The sequence below is a fragment of the Lissotriton helveticus genome, chromosome 1_2 (assembly GCF_964261635.1).
Source record: "Lissotriton helveticus chromosome 1_2, aLisHel1.1, whole genome shotgun sequence".
In the NCBI taxonomy this organism is placed as follows: Eukaryota; Metazoa; Chordata; class Amphibia; order Caudata; family Salamandridae; genus Lissotriton; species Lissotriton helveticus.
Genome location: NC_136058.1, coordinates 144,347,255 through 144,372,311, shown reverse-complemented (window position 1 = coordinate 144,372,311; position 25,057 = coordinate 144,347,255). Strand labels below are relative to the sequence as shown.

General features: G+C 52.8%; 1 protein-coding gene across 4 annotated transcripts in view; it reads right to left on the bottom strand.

Moving 5' to 3' along the window:
• USP24 (ubiquitin specific peptidase 24) overlaps positions 1–25,057 on the bottom strand; it is a 2,099,319-nt gene that overhangs the window by 681,286 nt on the left and 1,392,976 nt on the right. For all 4 annotated transcript variants that reach the window (XM_078670143.1, XM_078670156.1, XM_078670149.1 and 1 more), the window contains exon 51: positions 24,651–24,801. In XM_078670143.1, coding sequence (XP_078526269.1) covers positions 24,651–24,801 — 151 coding nt within the window. The remainder of the gene's footprint in view (positions 1–24,650; positions 24,802–25,057) is intronic.

The window sequence follows — 25,057 nt, the reverse complement described above, 5'->3', positions numbered from 1 at the left end:
CGACGGAGCACCATCGTGTAGGAAGCACCTTCCTCCATCGTGGGCTGGGATGCAAACCCCGGGTCAGAAGAGATATTGAGATCACTGGCGTCTTGCAGGTCGTCCACCCAATCCTGCTCGGGGTCACACTGCTGGGCAAGAGGATCCTCAGACCCTTCCCAGTCGGCCTCCGGTGCAGGAGGGGCCGGTCGCGGTTGCAAAGCCGGAGCAGGGACAAACAGCGCCGAGAACGGCGCCAGCCGGAGTCGGACCGGCGCCGCTTCCCAATGCGGATCCCAGGCCAGAACAAAATGGTCCTGGAACCGGGTCAAGGGTGGAATGAATGGCACCCACTGCCGCGCCGAAGGCGTCGCTGGGGCCGGTGCCGGCAACGCTGCACCTCGTGGCGCGGGAGCCAATGGCATAGGATCCAGTGGCGCCGGGGCTGGAGCTGCTGGCAGAGCAGACAGGATCTGGACACGGGTCCGCGGTGCCCTAAGGCACGCCGGAGGGAGCCCGATGCCTAAAAAGGCGGTGCATGGCAGCAAGAAACTCTTGCACTTGTTCGGGAGTCGCCGACGGACCCGGGTAGGGTGGGTAGACCGTGGGACTCCCAGGCTCCAGAGGAGCCACAGCGGCGGAGTCCCTGTCCCTCTCATCCGCATCTGAGGAACGGCGGGGGGACGTCAGAGAGCAAACGTGCTTCTTCAACTTCTTTTTATGGCGTCGCTTACCGGAGTCCGAGGGCGAAGACTTGGAGCCCGAGGAGCGACGACTGCGGTCCCGCAAACGGCCCCTAGACCCAGAGCGGCGGTGTGACGGATGCCGGACCTCCAGCAACGTCTGGCACCGCTCCCTAAAGGCCTTCAGAGCCATGGCACGACAGTCCCGGCAGGCCCGGGAGTTGTGATCAGTCTCCAGGCAGTAGAGGCTAACATTGTGGGGGTCCGCCACCGACATTTTACGGCGGCAGGCCCTGCAGGACTTAAATCCAGGCATCCCTACGTGCACCCGGAGAATAAGGGGCAAGACAAAGTCTAAAAAAGCTGTAAAAAAATAACTAGGTAAGTGCTCTATCCGGATCTGCGCTTGTTGACGCGGAAAAAGATAGAACTGACGTCAGCGTGCATGGGTGGCGCCTAAGTACCCTCTGTGATGTCATCTGAGCGCTTACGACGCCAGTGACGGATGTGGAGCCGTAGGACGCCACCTACTAAAGCGCGAGGGTAATGCTAAGCAAAACTTTCTGGATACAGTCTGACGCCTGGGGATATTCAACGGTAAGGAATCTATCACGAACGTGTCTATTTCAGATTACTGGCATCTTGTAGGTCCAGGAAAACGCTTTCATCATCATAAACATTACTATAATCATCAAGGTCAGGCAGGTCATAACGGAGTGGAAGAGTTTTCTGAATCAGAGTAGGCTAGTAGGTGTGAGGGTGAGACTTCAGTGGAGGTTGTGGGGATTTGCTTCAGAGTCTGAAAGGGCTACTGTCTCTCCCTCTGGTGTTCACACATAAGGATCTGAAATCAATCTTGGCAACGTAAAAGGCATTTGGAATGGCACTGGTAAAACAGTCCAGGCTGACCTCTAAGAGGGTCAAGGAGCACTGTTAGGAATTAATTAATCTGCCGGCAGTAACTCGAATGGGGCCCCCTCAGATCATTAAGAGCCATAAGCACTCCAGGTGGATCAGGTAGGTCAAAGAAGGGCCACAACATGGCATTGAAGAATTTTTTGATCTGTTGCGACATCGCTGATGAACCAGGAAACCTGGGTTCCATCTGAATGAGGGGTTGTTGCGAAGATTGAGACCAGGTACATGGCCTGGAGGTATACAGGGCGTCACCTGACTCCACTTGGTGGGAGTGGCAGGATGAAGAAGAGCCACTCTTCTTCTTTAACCTACCTGATGAATTGGATCTCAAAGAAGTTTGGCCACGGGATCGGGCTAAGAAGCAAGGCTGCACCTGCAATTTCGAGTGGGATCAGGCCTTACCAGGTTTTTGTCAATGTTATGTGATGTACAACTTGGCTTTGCAATCCCGGATGGGCTTCAGATTGATCTTGGCACACTAAATGCATAACATCAAATCATGTAAGGAGCCAGAAACCAGAGACAGACCTCATGAGGGTCCATCATCAACCTATGATTGTGCTAATCCTTACAGGGTTTTAACTCTGATGTTGTAGGAAGGCACTCGTCCCTTGCACACTGTTAAATTTTGAAGAAAAAAACTCTGATTCCTAACAGAATTCAAGGGAGCGAGCGAGCTCCTGATCTTCGTGGGAAGGCACTGAAAGAAAGGAACAGTTTGCATAGGTAGGGGTTATGTAGGGGCCCCAACGTCAAATCCAATGCTGGATGGACCCGATGTGGAGCCGCATGGCCCACCTACTGACGCACAAGGAAATTGCAGAGAACATTTTCCGAAGCCAGTCTTAGGCCTGTGGATATTCACAAGGTGAGAAATCCGTGGTTAAAAGATTCCTCAAATTGTGATTACCACCAGGCACCAGAAGGTGAAGAATCTAGTTAAAAGTATCCATCAGAAAAGAAATTAACACTGACAAAGACTTTTAAAGTACCTATCACATAAGCATTTTCAGGCACCAAGAGAGCATCATACATTGCATAGCTTTGCCTTTTAAGGGGTTAAACTGCTTTACAGAACATCTTGGGGCAAACAACGCCCAGCGACCTCCATAAATTGATACCAAGTTTTCTAGCTGACAAAATATCTGTTGCTTTAGAAGGGAAGAGAAATGTATCTAAATTCCTAAACTCAATCTTCACTAATACAGATTGAGGGGTTGCAGTATCAGCTAAAGGAATTCCTACCTTGCTTGGATAGGAGATTTATTTTGTATGGCAGCCTCAACAGTTGACACACACGCTCTGAGTGACAGTAGTTGGCACACCTAATCCTGATCAAATAAGCTTGTGTAACGGGATCACTGCTGCTCTGTCTTACCAGAGCTTCTGTAAAACTTAGGACAACACAAGCGTTGAAGGAAAAGCATAATGAAATGCAAAAGAACACCTCATCTGAAAAGTATCCTTTAACAAGCCTCCCTGAGGGATCTAAAAGAAGACAAAAGTGTATACACACATGTTGACAACATCAGTAAAGAAGTCCACACCGTCCTACTTTCAGTTAATAAAGAGCTCTATTTGCATTTCTCACTAGTGCTCTGCCATTTTCAATCTGCTGAGGGTCTCCTGCCACACATTCTGCCTAATTCCCGACGAACTGACAATGAAATCTGATTGTAAAATGCCCAATGCCAACTGGGACAGCTTCTTTTGTTTAGCTTCTGAATAATTCCCAGACTCTTAAGAATTTGGAACACCTGCGTAAAAAACATAATAGTAACTGTTGCATCGCACTGATGGTTAACTTTGGATACACATTTACATTTCCAATCTGTAGGACTGGCCCTTCCCAGCTATCTGCCCGTCTACAAATGTATGCTCTTTCTTTTTGCCAGTCTGATTTATTCTTGCTCCACTATCACTGTATTTTCAAAGTCATTACATTACATCAGAACAACTTTGCTAGAATTCTAATCCATTTCTACTGCATTTGGCATGCAGCTATTTCAATTCTTTATTTTAGTTATGTAACGAACAGTGATCCTAAATGAACAAGTTACTTACCTGCGATAACGATATATCTGTAAGAAACATTGGTAGTGATTGATTGCTTACCTTAGAATTACCCCCAGGCGTCAGACTGGATCTAGAAAGTTTTTGTCAGCAGTACCCCGGTGCGTCAGTAGGTGGCGTTGTGCGGCTCCGCGTCCATCCGTGGAGTCGTGGTCACGGAGATGACGTCGTGGGCGCTACTTAGACACCGCCCACGCGTGTGGACATCAGTTCTGTACACGACTTTCCACGCCAGTAACGCAGAGCCATGCAAGGCACTGACCAATGGTGCATTGAAACTAGGGCCCTAAAAGGGATGAACTTAACCCTAGAAATCAGTTTGCAGAACGGGGAGGATGGGTGGGGCGGTAAGGAATCTATGACTACTAATGTTTCTTACAGATATATCGCTACCGAAGGTAAGTAACTTGTTCATCTAAAAGAAACACATTGTGATACATTCCGTACCTTAGAATAGATAGCCGAGCAATTCCAACCCCGATGGTGGATCTGCGAACAAAGATCACACCAGAAAGTCACGGAGAACAGAACGGCCAAAGTAGCCGTCTCTCCAGACCTGGCTGTCCAGGCAGTAGTGATTAGTAAACGTGTGCAACGAGGCCCAAATAGCTGCCTGACAGATGTCTTGCAGGGGGACACCACATCTCAATGCAGTAGTGGCTGCAGTAGCTATGGTGGAATGAGCACACAGCCCCACCGGAGGTTCCTTTTTAGCCAACGAGTAACAGGCTGTGATACACAACACAAGCCAGCGGGAGATAGTCCTCTTGTGGACCGCCCGACCTTTCTTGGTGCCAACGTAGCCAACAAAACGTTGGTCATCCACCCGGAACGGTTGTGTGCGGTTGAGATAAAATGAGAGCGCATGTTTTGGGTCCAGGCTGTGGAGCCTCTCTTCCTCCCTGGAAGGCTGCGGAGGTGGAAAGAAGGTGGGCAAGGTAATAGTCTGCCCAATGTGAAAGGTCGTAACAACTTTTGGCAAAAAGGAAGGACGGGGCCTGAGCACGACTGAAATAAAAGGAGGCTAGCAAGAAAGAGCCTGTAGCTCACTCACTCTCCTAGCGGTAGTGATGGCCACCAGGAAGGCAGTCTTCAAGGTCAAGAGACAGTTGTGAAGGGGCTCAAAGGGAGTGCACATTAAGTATGTAAGAACCAGGTTCAAGTTCCACTGAGGCATCACAAAAGGAATAGGAGGAAAAAGGTGTGTAATGCCTTTGAGAAATCTATATATAACAGGGGACTTGAAAAGGGAGGGCTGATCAGGGAGCCTGAGAAAGGCCGAAATAGCACAAAGATAGCCCTTGATAGTGCCCAGAGCAGAGCCCTGTCGGGCCAAAGAAAGAAGGAACAGTAGTACTTCAGAAAGTGGAGCAGAAAGGGGATCCACAGTCTTTGCTGTGCACCATGCCAAAAATGTTGTGGAGGGACGCCTGGCTGCCAAAATGACATCACAAACTTCAGTAAAGTCGAAAAGAATCAACTGCCGCACCTCAATCTCCACCTAAAGAGGTGGAGGCTGGAAAGGTTGGTGGACAGTCCCCTGCTGCTGCAACAGTAGATCCTCCCGAAGAGGCAGTCTCATTGGAGAATCGATGCTCATACTGAGTAGCTCGAGCCAGTCCGAAACCACAAGAATGACTTGTGCCCGGTAGCGCCTGATCTTCTTCAGTACTCTGGGCAGAAGTGGTATAGGTCGAAAGGCGTACAACAGACCGCAAATCCACTCGTGACGAAAAGCGTCATCGAGCGAGTGCCGCCTTGCAAATTCCAACGCGCAGAACTGATGACGTTGTGCGTTCTCTTCGGTGGTAAATAGATTTAACCAAGGCTCTGCCCACTGCTGAAAGAGACCTTGTACCACCTCCGAGTGAAGACGCCATTCGTGACCCATCAAGCACCTGTGGCTGAGTTTGTCTGCCCTGGCATTCAGAGATCCTGCCAGGTGTTAAACCACCAGAAAACACCCTGATGTTCCAGCCATGTCCAGAGACGCAGAGCCTCCTGACATAGGGTCCACGACCCCAACCCGCCCTGTTTGTTGTAGTACCACATGGAGGTGGTGTTGTCTGTGAACACCTGCACTACTCTCCCCTTGACAGAGGGAAGGAATGGTTTCAGTGCAAGCCGATCACCCTAAGCTCCAGAAGGTTGATATGGAGCTTGGACTCCGCCAAGGACTAGAGGCCTCTGAACCCCGCCTCTCCCATGTGGCCGCCCCATCCCAGGAGTGACGCATCCATCACCACTATAACTCCGGTTGGGGAATGGAGAGGGAACTGCCGTCGACCCAATGCCGGTTCGTGAGTCACCACTGCAACTGTTGTGCAGTGCCCTTCGAGATCTGGACGTGATCGGACAGGTTCCCCTGAAGCTGCGCCCACTGGAACTTCAGGTCGCACTGCAGAGCCTGCATATGCCATCTGGCGTGATCGATCAGCAGGATACAGGAGGCCATGAGGCCCAGCAGCCTCAGAGTCACTCTGACCGAAACCCGGCACTGGGGCTGAAAGATCGCAATAAGAGCCCAAATATCCCCAACTCGCAGTTCGGGAGGATAAACCCGAAACTGTGCCATGTCCAGAACCGCTCCGATAAAGAGGAGCTTCTGAGAGGGAACCAAGTGCGACTTTGGCACACTGATGGAAAACCCCAGCAAATGCAGGAGGTCGGCCGTAGTCTGGAGGTGGGAGACGACTGTCTGGGGCGAGCCCACCTTCAACAACCCGTCATCCAGATAGGGGAAGACTGAAACCCCAGATCTGCGCAGATGAGCTGCGACCACCGCCATCACTTTCGTGAACACCCGAGCTGCACTGGTAAGGCCATAAGGGAGCACAGTGAACTGACAATGCTCTTGGCCTACCGTGAACTGCAGGTAATGCCGGTGGTCCCGCAGGACTGGGATGCTGAAATAAGCATCCTGCAAGTCCAGAACTACCATCCAGTCCTGTGGAAAGCAGACAAGACCTGAGCCAGAGTGAGCATCTTGAACTTCTCTTTGTGGAGGAAGCGATTGACGTTCCAGGGGGTCTAAGATAGGACGCAGGCTCTTGTCCTTCTTGGGCACCAGAACGTAGTGGGAATAGCAACCACGACCTACTTCTGGCATCCGAATGCACTTGATGGCCCCCTTGGCCATGAGGGTCGCAACTTCCTGCTGAAGAAGCTCCAAGTGATCCCCTGAAATGCAGTGGTAACGAGGTGGCATAGCTGGAGGGGTGGTCTAGAAGTGGAGGGAGTAGCCCCTTTAGACTATCTCTAAAACTCCCCTGTCCGATGATATGGTGTGCCTGTGGGGGAGGTGATAGCAAAGCCTGCCGCCCACTGGTATTTGATGGGCCTGAAAGTTCAGACTAGGAAGGTTTGGAGGCAGAAGTGGCCGGGGTGGAGGCGGACTGACCAGCCCGCTGGCCCCCTGGTCCGCAACGGCGGAACCCGCAACCACACTGAGATTGTTGCTGCGCAGGCTTGTGGCTCTGTTGCGAATGCCGCGGGCCCCCTTTCCGGTGCCTCAAAAGGAGCGCAAAGCAGAAGGTGGAGGAGGGCGGACTGCAGACAGCCCCAAGGACTTGGGCATAGGCCCGCTCCAACACGCTGTCTGATTTGTCGCCGAAGATGCGACGGCCAACAAAGGGCATGTCCATAAGTGTGTTTTGGGCATGTCCATAAGTGTGTTTTGGACATCCCCTGAAAATCCAGTTGCTCTCAACCAGGCGTGGCATCGAACCTCGACCGTCCTTGCAATCGATCTGCCCAGTGAGTCGACGGTGTCTAGCCCACAACGAATCATGAACTTAGCTGCGTCTCACCCCTCTGCAACAGCCTGGGACAGAGCTGGCCGGGTCTCCTCCAGACACTGAGGCAGCACTTGCGCCAACGAATCCCACAGAGAGTGGTGTTCACGGACCGCAGCACAGAACTGGCAGAAGAGAAAATCTTCTTTCCGAACTGATCCAGTTTCTTGGATTCCCTATCCGGTGGTGTGGAAGGGAAGGCGGTCGGAGAAGCAGAGGCTTGGACAGCCAAGATCTTGGGGGTGGGGTGTTGGGAGAGGAAAATGGAGTCAACCGGAGCCTGGGGATGGCGTCAGGCCATGTTCCTATCCACAGGAACCCCTGTGGAGGGCCTGAACCAGGTGCCCAAAAGAACGTCGGAAAGTGCTTCGTTGAAGGGGAGCAGTGGCGCGGCAGAAGTAGCTGCTGGCTGAAGCACTTCTGTCAGGAGGTTAGTCGTGACGGCCACAGGAGGGTGCATGAGGTGTAGTGCCTTGGCTGCCCTACGCAACACCACCGCATAACTAGCGCCCTCCTCCGTAGCCACGGTAGGAGGAGACAGCATGTCACAGTCTGGTGAGGTATCCAGACCACTGGCATCCCCAAACTCCTCTGCCCAGTCCTGGTCATCCTCGCAATCAACTGCAAGAAGGTCCTCAGACCCCTCCCAGTCCTCCCCTTCCTCCATAGGCCGTTCCACAGGCCAAAAATAAGGAGCAGGGACATGGGGATAGAAATCCCCGAGCAACGTCGCGAATGGCATCGACCGACGCCGGACCAACGCCACGTCCCCTTCGGTACTGAAACCGGGGGCGATGTCGTCCCGAGAAGTGGGTGACATCGGAAGTGGTGCCAGTGGGGTCGACGTCGGTGGAGGTGTTATGAGGTCAACCAGCGTCGACCTGGATCCATGGAGGTCCCGCAGCGCTGGGGCCGAAGCAGGCAGCGAGCCGGGACCGGAGCCACCAGCGATGGAACGCAAGGACCTCTAGTCGGGACCGCGGGTCCGAAGACGCACCAGCGGGACCCGACACCTCAAAGAGGTGAGCCATGGCCGACAGGAACTCCTGTATCTGGGCCGGAGTCGCCGACGGACCCGGAAAGGGCGGGTAGGCTGGCAGCGACACCACAGGCTCCGATAGCGCCTCGGGGGATGCACCACCCGCACCCTCAGCCGCATCGAGCGACCGGCGAGGGGAAGTCAGAGAACGATGACGTTTCTTCGACTTCTTGTGCTTCGCCTTACCTGGCCCCGAGTGGGAAGACTTGAATCCTGGGGATCGACCTCCCACGGAACCGGGACCAGGACCTCGAATGGCGCAGAGCCAACTTCCAGGCCACCAGTAGCTTTCAGGACCGCTCCCGCAAAAACTTCGGCACCATGGCCCGGCAGTCGGGGCACGACTTAGGGTCGTGGTCGTGCCCCACGCAGAAAAGACACACCCAGCGCGGATCCGTCACCGACATCATGCGATGACAATCCTCGTAGGACTTAAAAACAGGCATCCTAACTGCACCAGGAGTCGAAGACTCAATGAAAAAATAGAGATAAAAAGCCTCAAAAAGTCAGTCGAAAAATGACTAGAGGAACCTGCTCTTCTCAGATCTGCGCTTGCTGGCGCAGAAAAAGAAATAACTGACGTCAGCATAGGTGGGCGGCGCCTAAGTAGCGCCCGCGACATCATCTCGGTGACCACGACGCCAACGACGGACACGTAGCCGCACAAGGCCACCTACCGACCCGCAGAGGTACTGCGGAAGAAAACTTTCCAGATCCAGTCTGACGCCTGGGGGGAATTCTAAGGTAAGGAATCTATCACTATGTGTTTCTTTCACATTCACAGAGTACGAAGGCTCTTAATTCTTGCCATTTGTTTGCAGCAGGACCACCTCAAACAGAAGGTGCTATATATAGAAAAGGACTATGTATGGTGCCTGGTTTCCTTACTCATTTACTTTGACATGTCTGTATTTGCTTTGCTTACCCCTAAGCTTCAAGTGATTTTGTTATGAATCTTGGTTGTCCTCACTTTCTCTTAATTTGCATGCCCCCAATTCTAGTTTGAATCCGCTCCTAACTCAATCAACACTAGTAATAATTTGGTGCATATGGCATTCCTTCCATTTCTTCAGCAATGTAGAAAACAGGTGTTACTATTACTCAAGTTAATGATATTTGATTTACAGAGGTCAGAGACATGGAAAGCAGAGTTGACCTTGTTAGGAATTGCACTAGTGTCAAATCAAATACAGCAAATGTCAGCAAGCACCAGTCTTTATACCTGCTTCTCTGCCAAAACATTCAATAATCTACATCAGGCGGGGGGGCGTGGCCAGCACTATGGCCGGGTAGCTGCGTTTACCGCGAGCTCCGCTGGCCCCTGACAAAATCCTGTCATCATCCTGTTCCTCCTCGCAGTAAAAAGGACACCGTTGGGGAGCGGAATGCGTGGACGTGCGCAAGGCGGCCTGGTGTTGTCCTGATTCAGGCAGGAGGCATCTTTGGAGACTTTCTCGGTGCGCGAATCGGCGCATAGTCCCGGACAAGATGGCGGCTGGGAGCAGTGTGAGACCAGGAGCGCTGGCATGGCTGTCCTCTCACTTGTGGTGATGGGGTCAGGGCCTTGTCACATGGGGCATTAGCGTGAATGACTGGACAGACACTCTGGGATCAGGTTGCCGGGAAGACCACGAGCGATCTTCCCCGGGGTTTATTATACCCTCGGGGCGTGCCCGCCCTGAGGGGTGGAGTGGATGCATGAGTGTTGCTACATTGTAGGGTAGAGCCCGCCTGGCTCTCTACATCCCTCCTTCATTTCAGTCTGCTTCATCACCAGTTCTTGGTCTTCAGGGGGAGGTACACACAAAGTCCCGTAACTTGTGGCTTGGGCCAGGGTTTGGCCGAAGGTTGTATCTTTGGCTTCGGCCCTTTGGTGATTGAGTGTCCCCAGCCGGGGACACCTCTCCTTGCGCTCCGCAGGTCGGGGAATTGTCGGCCAATGCGCACGGCAACGGATCTTGGCTTCTCCTCTGGTCTTCGACCGACGTTTGATCATCAGATCCTCTCGCCGATGATGAGGCTGTTGGAGACAGACCGGCTTGTCGTGGCCCGACCTCTTCTTCCTCGCCTTGGTCCTCTGTTCCTCCCCTCGCTGGTTTAAAGCATGACACATTTCGCGTGACTCTTTGTTCACCTTTCTTGACAGTCACCATGGTTCCTCTGATCCTTTCAACGGTCCACAAGTCCGGTTCATATGGGGTCCTATACTTCCATCCGGGGTGTCGGTCATGGACCACTACTGTGTCTCCTTCCTTTAGATTTGATGTCTTCGCACGTCTGGCCGCACTGGCCTTCTGGTTGGTTACATCTCTTCTGGACTGAATGGCGTCCCCATCTCGCTCAGGTGGTGTCCACGTGCTTGCGGACGAGATGATGTCCCTGGGGGCCTTTTTGAACAGTAAATGGGCCGGGGCACACTTGGTTGTGCTGTGGGGCGTTTGTCGGTAGGCTCCCAGGAATCGGTCTAGAGCTGATTCCGGATCTTCTCCTTGACTTACGGCAATCCTCAGGGCTCTATTAATGGTCCTCATAAGTCTCTCCACCTCTCCATTGGCCTGCGGCCACAAGGGGGTGATTTTCCGATGTTTGATTTGGAGGGCGTCCAAGTAGGCTTGAAAGTCTCGGCCTTGAAAGGGAGGACCGTTGTCTGTTTTAATTTCCTCCGGCAATCCCATGGTCGCGAAGATCTTGTCTAGATTCCGTTTGACTTGGGGAAAAGCTGTGGAGGCGATCACCTCCACCACCGGGAACTTGGAGAAAGAGTCCACTAGTACCAGGGTATGGCGACCATCCGGGAAACTCCCGAAGTCCAGGCTCAGGTTGGTCCAGGGCAGCGTCGGGGAGGGCTCCGTTATAACAGGGGCCGGGTCGGGATCTCCTCCGGTGATTAGACACGCGTGGCAGGCCCTCACCATCTCTTCTACTTTGAGGTCCATCGCCGGGAACCAGACTCGGCACCGCAGCCTGGCCTTTGTTTTGGCCATTCCCTGATGCCCGACGTGAGCGAGGGACAGAATCCTGGGATGGAGGTCTTCCGGTATCACTATTAGATGCCCTCGTAGGACCACACCTTCATCCCCGACACTCAGTTCATTCTTGATCTGCCACATTTGCTGGCGGGCATGACTGACCTCCGGCCTGAGCCCATGTATTCCATCCAGGAAGTGCGCCCATTGGTTCCCCCTGAGCGCGTGCTTGGCTCGGCATAGTGTTTCGTCTCTTTCCGTTGCTTCCCCAATTTCTTTCAGTGTCATTGTCTCTGGACACGCGTTTTCTGAGATCAAGTGCACAAAGGCGTCTGCTTCTTGACTTTCCTCTAGTCTAGTGGCTGGTTTGGTGCAGTCCGGGTGTCTCGACAGGTAGTCCGCTGGGTTGTTGACCCCCGGGCGGAATATGACTTTGAAGTTGTAGCCCTGTAGCTGGACGGCCCACCTCTCGATCCTTGGAGGGGCCAGCCTCGCTGATCCTGCAAATAGGGGCACAAGGGGCTTGTGGTCCGTTATCACCCGGAACTCCTGGCCGCATAGGTACAAGTGAAAGTGTTGACACGCCCATTTGATGGCCAGGGCTTCTCTTTCGATCTGTGCATAGCGGGTCTCGGTGTCCGAGAGAGCCTTGCTGGCGTACGCCACCGGTTTCCAGACATCAGCTCCGTATTCTTGAAGGAGCACCGCTCCCAGGCCCACCGGGCTGGCGTCGACCACTAGTTCAGTCTTCCTCTTTGGCTGGAAATACGCCATCACTGTGGTGTCCAGGAGGCTGTTCTTGATAGCTTGGAACGCCGTGTTCGCCGCCACTGTCCAGTCCCACTTATGGTCATGGCGGGTGAGTAGCCTCAGTGGCTCGGCCAGGTCTGCAAGGTTGGGGATGAACCTCCCGCAATACGTTGCCATCCCGAGGAAACTCCTGACTTCTGTGGGGTTTTGCGGGGTGCTGGCAGCCCGGATGGCCTCGGCCTTCCTGGGGTCAACCTTCAGGCCTTCTCGGGTGAAGATGTAACCGAAGAAGTCCACCGAGTCCTGGTAGAAGGCACATTTGGATTTGTGGAGTGTCAGGCCTTGTTCTGATAGCCTTTTGAGGGTCGCTCTCAGGTGTACGTGATGTTCTTCAAGCGATCCAGAGTACACCAGGATGTCGTCACTCAAGTTGATGACCCCACTCAGTCCGGATAGCACCTCTCTGATTGCATTCTGAAATACTTCAGCTGCCGAGGACACTCCGAAGCTTAGTCGTTTATACCTCCTTAGCCCGACGTGTGTGGAGAAGGTTGTAATGTAGCGGCTGTCTGGCTCAAGCTCCAGCTGGTGGTAACCTGCGTTTAAATCGAGTTTGGAGAACCATTTGGCACCGTTGAGGTCCGCTATGATGTCATCCATGGTAGGGGTGATATGCCTTTCCCTCCTCACCGCTACATTTGGCAGACGCATGTCCACGCACAGCCGTATAGCTCCAGGTTGCTTGGGCTTGGGCGCCACGACGAGTGGAGAGACCCACGGTGTGGGCCCGGTCACCTTCTCGATTACACCGAGTTCTTCAAGCTTCCTCAGCTCCTCCTCCACCTGCGGCCGCAGGTTGAACGGGACACGCCGGTGCCTTAGGGCTGTCGGTCGCACAGACTTGTCTATGTGTAGTTTGAACTTCTTGTTCTTGAGTTTCCCTAGTCCTCGGAACAGTTCTGGAAACTCCTCCATCAAGAACTCTGCATGTGACTGGTGCACCTGATTAGCGAAAAACACTAATCCGAGGTCCTCGGCGGTGTGGCAGCTTAGTAGCGTGCCTTTCTTTCCTTCCGTGACATGGAACTTAGCTACAGTGGAGTATTCCCCTTGTCTGATGGTTGTCGTGATCACTCCGCGCAGCGGCATGGGCTCTGTTCCTCCATACGTGTATATTCTCGCTTGGGACGGTACCAGTTCGGGCCTCGGCATCATTTGGTTGTACTGCTCGGAGTCCATAACATTCACGGATGCCCCAGTGTCTATGAGTGCTTGTACTGTCGTGCCATCCACCTTGACTGAACACATCGGTGGGGGTCTTCTCCTCGTGGACGCTGCGGATGCTCTGCCTACGTATGAGACGACGTAGACTTCGTCGTCTTCATCATCCTCGTACCACTGAGGCCGTTCTTGAGCATGGCTGTCTGGTGGCGGGTCGGCATCCTCTTCAAGCGACATTTGATGAACTCTCCTCTGTATGTTTCTCGGCCTTGTCCCTGCCGGCCTGTAATTTCCGCCTCGGCATACCTTCGCGAAGTGGTTCATCCTGCCGCATTTGGAGCACGTGCGCCCTTTCGCTGCACACGCTGCGGTGGCGGAGTGGGCCTCTCCACAGTACCCGCACAGATTCCTTGTCGTAGTCACCTGATGCGGCCGACTCGCCGCAGGTTTCCGGTGGATTGCTTCCACTCTCACCGTTTTGATCTGTACTGGCTTGGTCTGTGCGGGGGTAGCTACCGGGGTGTATAGCGCCGCTTCCATCTCCTCAGCCCTCACGTCTGACAGCTCATGCGACCTTGCGAGAATCAGGATCTCATCCAGCGAAATCCCTGGTTGGCGCAGGATTAGTTTCCTGAGCAGCTTTGAACGGCACCCCACAATGATTTGATCCCGAATTTCCTCACGCGGGTCCGTGAACGGGCAGGTGTTCGCCAGCCGGCGTAGCCGTGCGTATAACATGTCTACCGACTCGGAGCCCGTTTGCCACGCCCGTTTGAATTTAAACTTTTCGAAATCGTTGTTTAGCTGGGGGTCAAAGTGTTTGTTTAGCGCGGCCACCGCGGCCTCGTAGTCGCTGTCACCTCCTGTGTTGGGGAGCGTCTCAAAGAGCTCGTCTATCTCTGCTCCACCGTATAGGATCAAAAGGGACCTCTTGACCTCGCCATCTGTCTCCCTGGAGCCCTTGAAATAATGGTTCAGCCTGCGAACCCACGCCTTCCATCTCACCGCCGCAGTGGCCGGGTCAGACGCTTCACTGAACGGCGGCAACGGCGCCGCGCCTGAATGGGTATGATGGCCAGTCTGCGGGCCGGGTGTTGCGGCTTGGGCCTGTGCTGGGATGTGTCCTGCTTGGACAGGTGGTGGAGGCTGTGCAGCCTGTGCTGGTGCCCCATCCTGCAACGCTGGGGCTCCCCCCTCCTGGGACATGGTGCGTTCTTTATTTATTTATTTTTTTCCAATTTATTCCTTTATTTTTTTCCACTTTATATTTGGCTATACGTATGCTAATAGGAGCTTTATTTGCTATCTGTGACACCCATTGGGGCTCAGTATGCACCTTGTGTGGGGGTTGACAAACTCGGTCGCGCTCCTCGCGCCGTTCCTCAGGCGAAGCCACGTGGAGATGGTGGCGCGTGCAGTACCGCAGGCAGCCACCGGGGGCCGCCTCGCGCTCGTTCGCGCTCTTCGCGCTCTCCGCGCTGGGCCTGGGGCAGCTGACAAGAGGAGAGACTCCGGAGGAGAGCGTCGCCTGAGGGAGAGGCTCAGGAGCGTGGTGAGCGTCGCCTGACGCACTTACAGGTGCGTGGTGCACATGAGGCGGGAGAGCGTCGCCTGAGGGAGAGGCTCAGGATCGTGGTGAGCGTCGCCTGACGCACTTACAGGTGCGTGGTGCCCATGAGGCGGGTCGGAGGCGTGGCGCGGAGCCTCACCGGCCTCTGCAGCCGGATTCACGGTCCGGCGTATGCCTCGACACAGGCAGCCGTCGCCCGGACAACCAGCCAGGTAGGCCGAGAGGCGCTCGCAGGGGGGGCAATGATCGCGCACTCACCCTGGGCGCTCCGCGGTCCCGGCCCTGCCAGCTGAAAGCGCTTCCGACGGGAAGGCGCGTGGGCAGGCCGCGGACCGGAGCAGAGCGGGAGCGGGCTCCGTGATGCGCCGTCACTCCTCGTCGTATCCAGCACGCGCAGGGCAGTCCGGCCTCGTCGCCAATGTGGTGATGGGGTCAGGGCCTTGTCACATGGGGCATTAGCGTGAATGACTGGACAGACACTCTGGGATCAGGTTGCCGGGAAGACCACGAGCGATCTTCCCCGGGGTTTATTATACCCTCGGGGCGTGCCCGCCCTGAGGGGTGGAGTGGATGCATGAGTGTTGCTACATTGTAGGGTAGAGCCCGCCTGGCTCTCTACATCACTGAGCCGGCTGCGGTGCACTTTCTCTGGAGTGCATTTCCGCGCTGTGGCTCATGTCCGTGGTGCGCTCGTTTTGCCTTGGGCGCGAGGAGCTGTGTGACCGGTGAGGAGCTCAGGGTGCTTTACAGGAGGGGCGGACACTGACTGCGGATCTAGTGCTGGCGAGACCGGGCGGCCCCCTACAGCAGATGGAGAGCGCTGCCTGCGGGGAGAGCGTCCTGTAAATACTGTGTGTGGCGGCGAAGAGAGTGAGTCTGAGGAGCCGAGACCGGCTCCCTCTACTGTGGGGCGGAGTGCGACTGGGGAGGGCGGGAGCAGAAGGAGTGCTGGCAGAGAGGCCCTGGGCATCTGGCTTCCCTGCTGAAAATGGAGGCCTGAAGACTGCACAACGCGAGTGCGCTGGAGGTGCCCTCAAGTGATGGACTTTGCTCCCTACCGGTCCTGTGCTTTGCTTTGCCGTGATGTTGCACTGAAGGGCTATCGCTGCCGCCCCGCCTATCACCACCAGCCATTACCATGCTGCCTTGGCTGTGGGAGCACTAAAGGGCCGGTTTGCCAGGCTGCAGAGTTGCGTGATGTGAGACTGCGCAGCACTGGTGACTATTGTGACCTTGTAACGCTACTTTAACAGTGGAGAGGAGCCCATAACCGATCCTGTGTGGTGTTGAGGGGTTGCAATGTGTGGAAAGACCCTCAGTCCAGGTGCGTGCGGTCACAACCAGAAACCTAGCCGGTACTACAGATTGGGTGTCCCTGGTAGGGAGCTGCATATACTGTCTCCCTGTTGGCTTGTCTCCCAAGACGACGACTGTACCCTGTCGCAACTGACTGTGACTCTGCCCCGGAGAGCATTGTGTTTCGAGGATCCTGTGGTGGTGGTGAACGCGGGGCGGGACGCAGGGGCAAGATGGTGAAAGATAAGGATCCCAAGGCTTCTAAGCAGAAGAAACTAGATAAATTTGCCAAGGTGCTGTCGACCCTTGCTGGGGCGAAGGGTGGCATGGCATCCCGCCCAGATACCGACGTGTTACTGAAGGCGATCCATGCATCTCGTGAGACGCTGGAGGGGAAAATTGCGGAGGTCCGGACAGAGGTTTCTTTTTTGCGTCAGGACCTGCGTAAGGTTTCCGAACGGGTTACAGAGGTGGAGCAACGTGTGGCAGACCTGGAAGACACCTCGCGATCCACAAGTAAGTCGGTGGCCGGGCTTCTGGCAACTGTGAAAGACGTGGCCTGGCGCGTGGACGATGCTGAAAATCGGGCCCCAAGAAACAAACTGCGTTTCGTAGGTTTTCCAGAAAACTCAGAGCGCTCGGACCCGGGCCACTTTCTCCTAACATTTCTTAAAGATGCCCTCCCGAAAATGAAGATTTCCTCTTGCTTTGTTATAGAAAGAGCTCACAGAATGCCAGGAACACGGCCACAGCCGGGGGCTCCCCCAAGACCATTAATTGCCCGGTTCTTGAACTTTCAGGATAGGGACCTAATCCTCCGGGAGCTGCGCAGGAAGGGCGAGATTTAATACGAAAACACCAGGGTGATGGTATTTCTGACTACTCCCGTGATGTCCAGAAGCTGCGACGTACCTTTGACCCGGTAAAAGTGAAACTCCATGCTCTTGGCATCCAATACATGCTGTTGTTGCCAGCCAAACTCAAAGTATCCTTCCAAGGGACTACACAGTTCTTCCAGACGCCGGAGGAGGCGTGGTGTTGGGTGGAAGAAAGACCCCGATTGCGCCGAGGCCCGCCGGCCCCCTCTACATACCAGTGACCGAGCTCTAGTTGGGAACGGCCTAAGGAAAGGCGGCGGTGGCGACGAGTGTTGAAACGTCAGACCCCTGGAGGAGCTATGGCGGCACGATCCCTGAGACCAAGGGAGAGGAACATCACAATGTCGGACACAGATGAAAACACTGCTCTGGACTGTGAGTCCCGTGTGTCTCAGAAGGCGACGACGAATGGGGAGTCGGACCTATCGGAGAGGCGGGACTCGCTGACTATGGACTGTGAACATCCCCTCCTGGAACAGATTCAACAGCTAGAGGCACGGGTCCGGGCCCCCCGGTGGTGGTTGATCGGGCACTGCAGCCACAGTGCGAGGGTGAGGAGGAATTAAGATTTTGGGCCGGACGCCCACCTACCCACACTACACGACTCCTGAGGCTTGGTGAACTTTTTGAACTCTAGCCACGATAAAGGGAAGTATACAGTGAGTTGTAGTCGTAGTGGGTTTGCCGTTACTGTGGGAAAGTGAGATTGACATATAGAGTGTCATTTTTGTAGTGTGTGGTAGTTGAGTGGGTGAGGAAAGGGGGGTGGGTTACAGACCTCTGAGTGGCTTACCTACACCAGTGTTGTCCAGTTGACGTGCTTGGGGGTTGTGGGGGTACCAGCAGAGTGTGGGGAGGGTGATAGGATGGACTTGCTGTGTGTTGTTCCCTCCTGAGGCGGAAAGCCGGGAGGTTGTGTTGTGTGTGTGGACCTCTCTGTTGTGCCCTATTTTAATTTTACTTTTAAAAGCGTCGTGTTTTAAGATTCACGTTAAAACCCTTCCTACAACTCACTTTGAAACAGACCTTGCTTTCTGCTGACCATTCGGCTATCGTCAGCTCCTTTCCCGCATTCTGTGGTGCTCATCCGGTGCTCAGCCGATTCAGGCGCTGAGACACACGGACCTCGGAACTAGCAGCGGCCATCTTGGGTGGGTGGGAGGCTTCACCTGCAGCGTTCTAGTCGCCAGCACATAAAAGAGCATCCCAAGCAGGCGTAGGTCCTTGCTGTGTGTTGTTCCCTCCTGAGGCAGAAAGCCGGGAGGTTGTGTTACACATGAGGTTGGGTACACGCAGGGGAGGTCGGGGTGCTTTGTGGCGACTAAATGCTTGGGCACTGAAAGATGAAGCGGTGGCCAAATAACTAGCGGTGGAAACTGAGCTTTATTTTAGAGAAAACGTTGTCTCGGTACAGTCAGCTGTTACTCTGTGGGAGGCCTAGAAGGCAGTGTTGCGAGATCGGGCTCAAAATATTATTGCCCACAAGAGGAAGCGGGAAACCCAAAAGATTATAGACCTGGAGCACAGGCGATTGGACCTTGAAAATAGTTGCCCTTCTGCACCGACTGAGAATATCCTCCGCCAAATAGACGTTTCTAGAAGAGAATATCAGGCACTGGTTACTGGGGAGGCACGGGCACACCAGTTAGCCGTTCAGCATAGACTCTATGAGACAGGAGATAGAGCAGGTAAACTGTTGGCTTGGCTGGGTAGGAAGGAACAAGAGTCAAGATGGGTTACCTCCATTAGGGAGCACAGCCAGACCGTTACCGCACCTCTAGACATCGCTGGGGCTTTTGCCTGGTACTACTCAGCACTTTATGCACCACAGACATTAGCTAGTGAAGCCAATATAGCTCAATACCTTGAACAGATTGAACTCCAGAGTCTTACGCAAATCGACAGGGAGAGATTAGAGGGTGATCTCACCCTGGTGGAGGTCGTCGAAGCCATCGGCCGCCTGAAAACCGGGAAAACTGCAGGCCCAAATGGGCTCACTGGGGAATTTTTTAGGACACACAGTGCCCTGCTGGCTCCACACTCACTCAACATGTTTCAGGCCTCGAAAAAGGAGGGAAGGCTCCCACCCGATCTCAGATTGGCGACGGTGGTGGTGATACCCAAGGTGGGGAAGCCCCCAGAAGAGTGTGGGTCCTACCGTCCCATATCATTGCTACACATAGACAACAAAATATTGGCTACTATCCTTGCGACGCGGCTCCTAACAGTCATCACATCCCTGATACATGGTGATCAAACCAGTTTTATGCAGAGACGGGCCACACAATATAATTTGCACAGAGTGGGTAATTGGATGGACGTTGTCCGCGATCGGGAGGAGGCCCACCTGCTCCTGGACGCCGAAAAGGCGTTTGCCACCGTCCATTGGCCTTTTCTGAGATGTGCATTAGAGAGGTTTGTCTTTGGCCTGGAGTTTAGGGAGTGGGTTGCGCTACTGTACACGACCCCGGAGGCTAGAGTTCGGGTGATTGGCGCCTTCTCGAGCACCTGACAGATCCAGAGAGCGACTAGACAGGGATGCCCCCTTTATCCCTTACTGTTTGCCCTTATACTTTAACCCCTTGCCTGCGTCATCAGAGCCGTCCCAGGGCTGGGAGGGTTTGTTGATGAAGCTCATCAAATACACGAGGAATTCATATCCCTGTATGCAGATGATATTTTACTCTATGTGACAAACCCGGCAGACACACTCCCTCACATGTTTCTGATATTCGAGGAATATGGGCGCCAGGCTGGGTATAAGATCAATTGGAGAAAATCCATTCTGTACCCAGTGGGAGGTGTAGTGACGCCCCAGGCCTATACCAGCTATTGAAATGGTCAACTGAAGGCATTACGTATCTGGGTCTATATATAACCACAGATGTGGTGGTGGGATTGGCGCGCAACCTCCAGCGGGTTATCTCCAACTTCCAGGAGGATGTCAAGCGGTGGAGAAGGCTCCCGCTGACAATTATGGGCAAGGCCGCCATGTATAAAATGATTACACTTCCTCAATTGCTCCATATTCTGCAGAACACCTACACCAAAATACCGGAAACAGTGTTTAAAACCATAGACCACGAACTGCGTATTCTCCTGTGGGATGGGGCCCGTCCCCGCATTGCACTACTAACACTCCAGAGGAACCCCTATAACGGGGGTTTGGCCCTACCAGACATTAGGACATACTATAGAGCTTCCCATCTTATTGTGGGACCGCCCGACATATAGGCTGGAAAGATTGCAATTTAGGAAACACATGCACTTGCATTATCTCTATGGGGCAGAGGAGGTGGCCGCTTGCTGCAAGCAACCCAGAGAACGATAGAAGCGTGGAAAGGCAGGAATAGATTGACGGATATTAGAAAATTGCGAGGGTTTAAGCATTGGGACTTAATTGGTATTACTAGAGTGGGGGATGTTTTAGACAAAGGGGTGTTGGCATCCTTTCGCTCACTCCAGGTCCGGTATCAGCTTCACAACACCCAGCCTTTTGCAAACCTCCGTCTAAAGCATGCATGGAGGGCGGAAGGGTTGGATGGGGCGACACTACCGGAATATGCCCCATTAGAGGGGAGACTCCTTCAGGAGGAGATCCCAGCTAAGGCTATCTCGTATACCTATAAAACGCTACTTAATAACATGCCGATCACCTGGGCCCCCTCTGAGCCAAATGGGAAAAGACCACTGGGGTATTGGACGATCTCGACTGGGAGGCGGCACTCATGCATCCACGGGAGGTGGCCATTAAGTTAAGGTTGCGACTCATCCAATAAAAAATATTACACCATGTCTATTTTGATAGGGCAAGACTGCATAAAATTGGGCGAGCTCCAAGTCCCGAGTGTCTTCGCTGTCATGTGGATCATGGAACATACATACACACTCTATGGGAATGTCCCAAAGTCCAAACGTACTGGAAAAAGATTGTGGCAGAACTGAATAATATACTAGAAGTCCAACTAGAGCTGGAACCGAAGTTTCTTCTTTTAGGGATCCCTACCGAAGTGGACATCCCGAGGCGCAAGCTTGTCCTCGCCAACTTAGGGTTGGTCGTGGCCAGACGAGACATTGCCAAATACTGGGGGGCCCTGCGACTACCCACCTTGACTGAATGGCGGGCGAGTCTTGATTTATACATGGTGGCGGAGCAAGTGACCTACAATGCTAGGGGCTGCCCACGGAAGTTTCGTAAAATATGGGCACCATTGATCAACTATTCTGATTTAAACATTGGGGGGGGGAGGCAGCGGATGGGGACCTACTACAGGATGGACCGGGGAGGGGGCCTTGAATATTGCGATGTCCCAGGACCCGCATGTGATGTAACTAAGACCCTATATATCGGCTGTGCCCAGGCCACCCGAATCTGGCTACTGCCTGGCTGGACGAGGATAATGTACCCTATTGTGTGCCTTGCCATGTTGATATGGATGGATATTTATTGTGCATTGTGTATTCATGCTTGCTTTGAAGTTTTGGTTTTGTATTAAAAGCAAAATAAAAATATTTAAAAAAAAACAATGGAGCGACTGAACATGTGCATTGTCGAAGCGGAGGAGTCTTGAAGTCACGTCAGCAATAAAATATTTCTTTGAGAAAAAAAAATTAATAATAATTGTTAGACCTGGCATCCTTGGCGTGGTTTCCCCTGACTTTTTGATCTCTACCTCCTATGTTTTTGACTCTATGCTGGATTACGTTTTGCTAGTTTAGATGCTTTGGGCACTTTGCCACTGCTGATCAGTGCCAAAGTGCAAGTGCTCCTAGTAGGGCCTGTACAGATGTAAGGGGCATGCTGCAGTAGTGGATTACTGCCAAATTCGTTTTTCACTGTAGCAAGGCTACCTTGCCCATAGGACAGAATGAGGGGGCTGGGGGCCCATGGTACCTGCCTATCTTCCCCCAGGAACAAGATAGAAAATCCAAACCTGGTTTCTCAGGATTCAGAAATCCATAATACATCTTTTAGCATAGGTGGTTTTTAAATGTTGTGTCTGAAAATTTTAGAAAGTGGCTAATTTCTTGTCCAGTCTGTCTGTGGGCCTGCCTGGGTGTGCGAGTTAGAGGGAGTGTGACAGGGTCTGGGAAAGCTCCAGCAGTGGGATGATAGCTGGCTGCCCCTGAAGGTTAGGGGGAGGAGGAATGGTGCTGGGCTGTGCCCTGCCTTTACGATACCGGCTCCCCTGTCTGCTGGATGACGGATGTCCCTGCCTCCCTGCTTCAAAGAGAAAGATTCCCCAGGACCGAGAGACTCCTGCCGCAAGAGTCTGGACAAGGGCGACCCGTGCTTAAATCACAAAACCTCAAAGGCATCAAAGACAATTTTCTGTATAAAGGAAAGACCCGTGTACACTAGAATCAGACTACTTCTGACTATAGAGGAGACTCCCTGCTGAAGAGGACACCGTAAGAAGACCCCAGGAACAGTGCTGCCATTGCTGTGTGTCTGGAAGCTGACCTGCTGTCTTGTCTTGTCCTGCCTAAGAGGGACCGTGGGGACTGTGCTGTGTGCTTGGTCCCCCTCCTGCCAAGAAGAACTCTCCAAGGGCTAGAAGTCGAGCTAGCCTCCTGATCCCAGGAATCAGGGCCATCAAATTCCTGCCGTTTTGACCTGTAACGCTCTGCTGTCTTCAGAGCGGGAAGATCACCCTTTCGTGCAGCTGCACCGGAGGAGAACAAGAGCGGCGTGTGCCTTGCTGGCCCGCTCTCCCCCTGGTGCCTGTTTGACCCAAGATCACCGCTGCGGCCACGGCCGTGCCTTCCCCCAAGCGCCCCTGACCTCCACCGCTGGAGCCGCGAGGTCCAGAGGGGCCCCCCGCCGAGGAATCGCGCGGAGAAGATCGACGTGAGGGAAGAGGGGCTCGTCGTCTCCGCCGCGCTGTGATTGGCCCATGGGCCCTGACGTCATCGCCGGAGTCTCCAGAGGCAGCGCTGTGAGTGGCTCGCGACTCGCCGAGTCATCAGGAGAAAAGCACGGAAGCAGCGCTGGGATTGGTCCAGCGCGTCTGCCAAGAGCTTCACGTCACCAGGAACCCAGGAGCCGTACTGCCTGCTGCTTCCCCCCCCAGGTAACGCTTGAGTGTGTGCCTCAGACGAGCGCGTGTCCTCCTGGGGGGAGAGGGAGGCGCTGAGTGTGTGGATCACCGGCGTCAGCCGGCGCTGAAGGGATCCATCGCCGAGCCCCTCCCTGGAAGCCCGTACCGGTACCCGAGTGAAGTGCGGTACCGGGCTAAAAGGAAGATCTTGTTGGGATCAATCATCCGAGTAACCCTCAAGAGGTACAGTGCATGGGGGCATTCCATTCTTACGCGCACCCGCGCCCAGGGTCCCCATGAAGAGAGGGGCAGTCCTTTTCAACCAAAGACTGCTCGGGGTGCATTTTGAATTGCCCAATCTTTTGCAACAGACTCTTTTTATGTTTTAAGAACACTTTCCATAAGAAGAATACTTTTGTTTCAAGAAGCATATTTTATGTTGGTTTACGTCCGTTTTAAGTCTGCCTAAAAATATATAAAAATATTATTTTTATATTATACCTGTGTGGGGGCCGTTTGAGGTGTTCATTAGAATGACTGAAGGTGTTGGTGCAAATATTTTACACATTGCCCTGGAGATAAGCCTGTCTGCTCTGCCAAGCTACCCAGGGGGTGAGCAGAGATTATCTACTAACGTGTATCCACCTTGCCCTGACTGGAGGAGGGGATGTCTATTTGGTAGGAAGCCATGGCCTCTGCCAACTGGAGACCCCCAATTCCAACAATAATCTACATCAGGCGCAAACCATAAAGTGCTTCTTACACATTGCCAAACAAATAATGTATCACCCTCAAACCCAAAGTCTAAGCCTAACATGCAATCCCATACATTGTGATTCACCTAGAACATTTCATAAATATGTTAACACTAAAGAAACACAAATACCATCTCTACTTTACAGCTGGTCTCCATCTAACACCTTCTTAATAACTTAAGTGACACCAACCTCTAAATCCCACACTTCACATATAGATTGTTTTACTTGACTAGAAGGCTTACCAAAAAGTAACGACTGAAAACTGGTTCTCAGACACGCTAACCCAAACTATCTAGCAAAAAGTGCCATAAATTGTTAAATAAAATACTCTCTTTTCAACAAAGACTTTGAGAGTTACTTGGAATGCTGTGATTGACTGCATCAATTGGGTCTTGTTTTAGGCCACTGTAACACTTCCTCTATTCTCTCTGTAGTCAGCTTATTTTTTTCTCCCACTAAACAATCCATTTTCCTGCTGTGCCTAACTAATGTAGTTGCAATAAAACCTCATGTGGGGTTCTCAGAGTTGTTTGACAAACACTATATTTTAATATATGTTTACTGTATGTTACAAAACAGTAGATGAGAAACTTGCTCATCGTTTTGCGAAATTAATTAACCCTGATAAAACAAATAAAAAAACATAACAAAAAGACCGTCCCTAATAAATGGTATCTTGCTTACCTGATATATTCTCAATGGCATTTTTTCAACAAACAAACCCTTTTTCTCTCCTTTCCTGACTAGCTTCGTCAAGATGTAAAGCCGGTCATTGTTAGATCTGTGTGGTCGAGGAGATGACTGAGGTGAAATTTCTGGTGAAGAAGGAGCAGATCTAATGGAAATAACATAGGTAGAAACAAATCAATTTAAAGTCTAAAAGTTATTCTTTTAACAGTCATTTTCAGCTAAAGAAATAGTTAAATCGAAAGGTTGCCAAATATATGTAAAGACCAATACTTCTAAGCTAAACAAGGTACCAGGAAACTAAATTACTTGCTGTGCTTTATTACTCTCAAGTCAATAAAACTTTATTTGGTTTGTTACAACCATAAAAGTGTACAATTTACATCTTATCATTCCATTAAAAA